General features: G+C 37.6%; 1 protein-coding gene across 1 annotated transcript; it reads right to left on the bottom strand.

The window, feature by feature from the left end:
• Positions 1-1,054: 1,054 nt before the first annotated feature.
• Positions 1,055-3,910, bottom strand: LOC114175700 (Homeodomain-like superfamily protein). Its single transcript, XM_028060485.2, has 4 exons — positions 3,355-3,910; positions 2,413-3,027; positions 2,053-2,129; positions 1,055-1,846 (listed from the first exon to the last, which is right to left on the bottom strand). Exons 1-4 carry the CDS (start codon positions 3,542-3,544, stop codon positions 1,376-1,378), a joined length of 1,353 nt encoding a protein of 450 aa, XP_027916286.1. The 5' UTR covers positions 3,545-3,910; the 3' UTR covers positions 1,055-1,375.
• Between the last annotated feature and the right edge of the window lie 915 nt (positions 3,911-4,825).

Below are 4,825 nucleotides of genomic sequence, written 5' to 3'. Positions count from 1 at the left end.
AATTTTTAAGCGATCTTCTTCTTTTGTGTTATTAAAGTGTGATTGTGATAAATTTCACGAGATGTTTTGTTAAGATCTTGTAAGACTTAATATTTTGATTGGTGGTCGTAGTCTTTGTATTGAACGTCACAGAAGCTAGAAAGTATAGTGAAATTGGTTTCATCAAAAATAATTGATCAAGTGACCAAGTAAATGTATTCTAGGAGAATGAGCTAGTATTCAAGTTGAAGTTTTTTCTCATCTTTACTCTAATTTGTTGTAAAGCTAATATTCCTATCTTTTATACATATTTTTTAGATTAAGGAACTTAAAGCCAACATCTGTAATTTCTTTTTAAGTAACTTGACTTTCCTCAAATTATGACCTTATTTAAAAAGAAAATTGAATATCCATTTACAAAAATCTCTCATAACCACCTCTTTGAACCCAATATTTTATTCAAAGAAGTTGCTGGTCCGATATAAGGTTTCTTGATGCTGTGGTTAAACTTATGATTAGTAACTTTCAAATTAAAAATATCTGTTTTTTTTTTGCTTATAAAAACAAATGAGGTTAGTATAAAAACAAACTCAAAATCGCTTATAACAAGTGTTGTGTGTGCAGTATTTCTTTTGCATACCCCAAGAATTTCCCACAGATAAAGATTGATTGCTTTACAGAAAAAAACTGTCCAGTGATCAGCCATTAGTTCAAAGAATGAAAATCCCCAGACAAAAGGTCTTCTGTGGTTAAATATAAACGACTTTTTATTATCAATAACTATTTTTATTTAAAATTACATATATTAATAACAAAAGTCAATATTCATTATTATTAAAATGAAATTGTAATTTAATTAATTTGAGAAAAAACATTTTACAAAATCGCCTAAATGTTGTTTTGAATAAGAACATCATAATTGATTAAAAAAATTTAATGAAACCACTAGTTGTGTTTCTCTTCTTCTTGTTCTTTCTTTTTAAGCAGTTCCTTCTCCAGAACAGTCCAAGTAACAATGGAAAAATAAAAAAATCCTTTTAGTAAGGACTTTAGTGGTGGACATTGTTATTCCATGTGAAACTTAAGGGTAAATTTGTAACCCAGAAAATGCCAATTATAGGAATCCAATTCTTCCCTTGATAGTAGTACACTGATACTGATACATAGCAGCATCAATACTTTGCATCTGGTAAAGCAAAAACAAAACAAATGTCCACTTTTATGCCTCTTTTACCCTCTGCAGCAGAGGCTACCACAGAAATATATGCAAAAAGTACAGCTTAGGATATTTTGTTCTACTTAGTTTGTTTTTTTCCCATTCTTGTTAATGAATAGTTGAACATGCATGGGTAGGATGCAAGCAAAACCCTAATTCTAAAACCACTTCTCACAAACCCTAGAATTTCAGAGTGATTTCACTCCCATTGCTCTCTTCACCAATCCCTTTCCTCTCCCCTTCGTTCTCCCCACTCTCTCCCTTCCAGCTGCTACTCTCCGACTTCCCGTCCTCTATGCTCTCCGACCTCTCTCCTCCGCCGGGAACGTCCGATTCCGGCGACCCATGCCCGTGTGCCGCTGCCTTGTACATGTGTAGGTGGTGCAGCGGGTTGTGATGAGGCGGAGGAGGCGGAAGCAGCTGCTGCTGCGGCGCCGCGGTGTAGAACTCTTGCGGCACAGGAGTGGCAGTGCAGTAGTGTGGCGGCGGCGCGTGAGAGGTTGGGTGGGCGCCGTAGAGAGTTGGGGTGGCTGTGTGTGCCGCAGTGGCATATTCCGGTGGGACCCAGATTCCGCCTAGGACCACGAGTTGTGGAGCTGCTGCAGTCGCTTGAGGACTTGGACTGGGTCTTCTGGTGTGAAGCCTGTATTTCTGTTAACAGAATAATTAAGAAATTTAATTATGAATTTTACCTTAATTAATTGGTTGAAGAAAAGAACACGGTAACAAAACTACAAAAAGTTCGTTTTGGGATGCAGAACGGTAAGTCAGGGTGACAATGACAGTAATAGTACAGTAACAACAAAGTTGCCTGTCTGTCTGAACATACATGCAGAATTTAACAGAAAAACATTTACCTGCAAATGGCTTTTAACTTCATCATTGGTCAAACCGTCAACCTTCATCAACTCCCTTATCTGTTTTGGTGTTGCCACTGTCAAAAATTCAAAATCACACATAATTATTCACTGCTGCGAAATTCACATAAACCTTTTTCTTAATATATTTGGTTCTTTTATTTCCAAAGACCGTGAAAAATATTAGAAATCCCTTTCTTTATCACAACCTTTAAAGTAATTGATATTATAAAGCTAATATGTTATATTTGTAATACGCTTTCTTGTCGGACACAAAAAATTGAATATTTATCAAAGTTATACAGTTAACAAAACAAAAGAAAGAAACAATTAACTATGTTAACTTAAACTGTTATATACCTTGTGATCCACCGAGCATCTGGAGAGCATTAACAAATCGACGGTGCAAGTCTGGTGACCAGCACCTTCTAGCTTTTCTATGAGTTTGCGCAGTGGTTGTTGTTGTTTGTGCGAGAGATGATGCAACTGGGCTACCACTTTTTCCTTGATCAACCACAGCACCATCACTGCCAGAATTCTCCTTCTTATTCTGACACGAAACTCCCTTTTCCGCCTCTGCACGTTTCTTGTCCTCCATTTCTTTCTCGGAAGAGGCAAGGGCCAGTTCTGGTAGAGGCCGCAATGTAGAGCCTTGGCAGGAGTTTCTCTCCTTTGAGAATGGAAGGAAGGCTCCTCCACCGTTCCTCTGTTTGTTGTCTAGACCCAGCTTGGGGCTGATGCTGAAGCCTATATCAGCTTCTTTGGGTGATGTTAATGTTGGTTGTTGTTTGGTTCCTTCACTCGCCTGGCTCCACAGTTGCGCAGATGTCATCCAATTTGCCTTGTCAGACATGTTTGTTGCCTTCTCTGAGCTTTCCGAGGCCAAGTGCTTCATGGGTATGAATTCTTCCAGAACTGGTTTTGCACCATGGTTTACTTTAAAGGCTTGGAGTTGCTGTCTTGAAGCCTCCATGGCTGTTCCAATGAAAAGAATTGCGTGGGCAATCACTAAATTGTTTGGTGTGCACAGAAGAATATTATAGAAATAAATCATGGTTTCGTGTTCTTAACATATAAGAAGGATATGATGATGATATATAAAGGTTAATCATACATTCAAACTAGACTTTATTAGAAAATCTGAATTATAAGAAAACAAAATCCTGAAGGGGTTAAGTTGTTAGTGTTGCATATATTTGAAATAGAATCGGAAGGTTGAATCTTTAAGGTTTACGATTGTGTATGTTTATGTTGAATTAATTTAATGGTGGGTTTAATGAAAGGATGATTTGAATTGTGTACCGTTGGTGAGAAGTTGCATGCAGAGAGGAAGCTCACGCTTGAAGGCGTCAATCTTGAGACGTTCTTCCTCTAAGCGAGAGAGGAATTCTTCAAGCTTGTAGGTCTGATCAGTTTGATCTCCAAAGGATTTGAGTAGCAAGGAATAGCTTTGGGGCTTGCAATCGAGACTAAGTTCTGATGGTGATGCCATTCCCTAATTTCACGTATAGTTATAGCAACTGATTCAGAAGCAGTCACTGTTTAAGATATGTTCATGCCAAAATAGGAACAGGGTGGTATGTGGGAACAAACAAGAGCAAAAGAGCGTGTTTGGCTTCTTCCTTTGTGGTTTTTGGTGGGGCGAGAGAGAGAGAGAGAGAGAGAGAAAGGGAAGTAATGTTGTTTCTGAACACAAGGAGGATCGAGGGAGGATCGTCTTCTTTTTAGAGGTGAGTTCAATGGGAATAAAGCAGGTTCAAGAGAGAGAGAGAGAGAGAAAAGAAAAGAAAAAGCATGGGATAAAGCAGAGGGAAGTAACTTCCTACAAAGAACCAATGCAAAAAAAGTGCAAAAAATGAGAGAGGTGGTGTGTTAGAAGGAATCAGAGAGTCTGACATTAGAGGGTCATGTGCTTAGAGCCTGGTTTTAGAACCTCTCACTGTACTTGTACGAATTCAAAATCACTAATACAAAAGATGATTCTTCTTACTGTTACCCCTTTTTTTTCTTTACTCCTTTCTCTCTTTTTATCCTTTTATTTTCCCTTTCTTTTCATACTAGCTACGCCTGTGCGCAAATAACACTCAGATTCTCCAACAATTTCAAATCAAAATCTTATTATCTTTTCTTCCTTTCACCACTCATATATCATTATGTATATGTATGTGTATGTGCATGCATGTGTATCTAGTAGCATAATTATAGTATGTGGTGGTATTGGTGTTACAGAAGCAATTAATGAATCTGTGATGATGAATGAATGAAAAGAGTGTTTGAATTGTGGGGGAGCATATACCATGAACATAATTTTTACCAACACAGTGAATAAAGAGAAAGGGAGAAAGAAGGAGAGGGAAAGCACATATTCAAATAGGAGTTTAGTATCAAACTAGCTTGCAACTTTCTCTTTGAGTCCAAAAGTTGCATAATTGTCATGAATTGGAGTGCATTGAGGGAAGGGGAGGAATATCTAATCTAAAAAACTAGACACTCACTATACAGAATAAAATATTTGCCTCCAAGAAAGGAATATCTTAGTTCCAATTCTGCGACTCTAAATTAAGGGAACACAACCCACTAAGCTTAAAGGGAAGAAAAAAAAAATCATGCTCTAAAAGAGTGATAAAGGAGCCTAGCAGAGGAGAATCTTCTTCTGCTACTATCTTTAATGAAGTGGGTAAGAAGCTAAGAAGATTCTCTTTTGCATGTTAATCGAATTTTCGTTATTTTGGTTAGAAAGCCAGGTGCAGAACCATCACTCACAACAATAAGG

This window comes from Vigna unguiculata, chromosome 3 (genome assembly GCF_037176805.1).
Source record: "Vigna unguiculata cultivar grain cowpea cultivar isolate G323 ecotype 2 chromosome 3, ASM3717680v1, whole genome shotgun sequence".
Taxonomy (NCBI): Eukaryota; Viridiplantae; Streptophyta; class Magnoliopsida; order Fabales; family Fabaceae; genus Vigna; species Vigna unguiculata.
Note: the sequence above shows the minus strand (reverse complement) of the source record. Positions and strands in the feature narration are given on the sequence as shown.

Coding starts and splice junctions, on each gene's coding strand:
- LOC114175700 (XM_028060485.2), bottom strand. CDS start 3,544: ATGGCATCACCATCAGAACTTAGTCTCGATTGCAAGCCCCAAAGCTAT. Junction 3,028..3,354: donor CATGCAACTTCTCACCAACG/GTACACAATTCA, acceptor TCATTGGAACAG/CCATGGAGGCTTCAAGACAG. Junction 1,847..2,052: donor AAGTTAAAAGCCATTTGCAG/GTAAATGTTTTT, acceptor TTCTGTTAACAG/AAATACAGGCTTCACACCAG.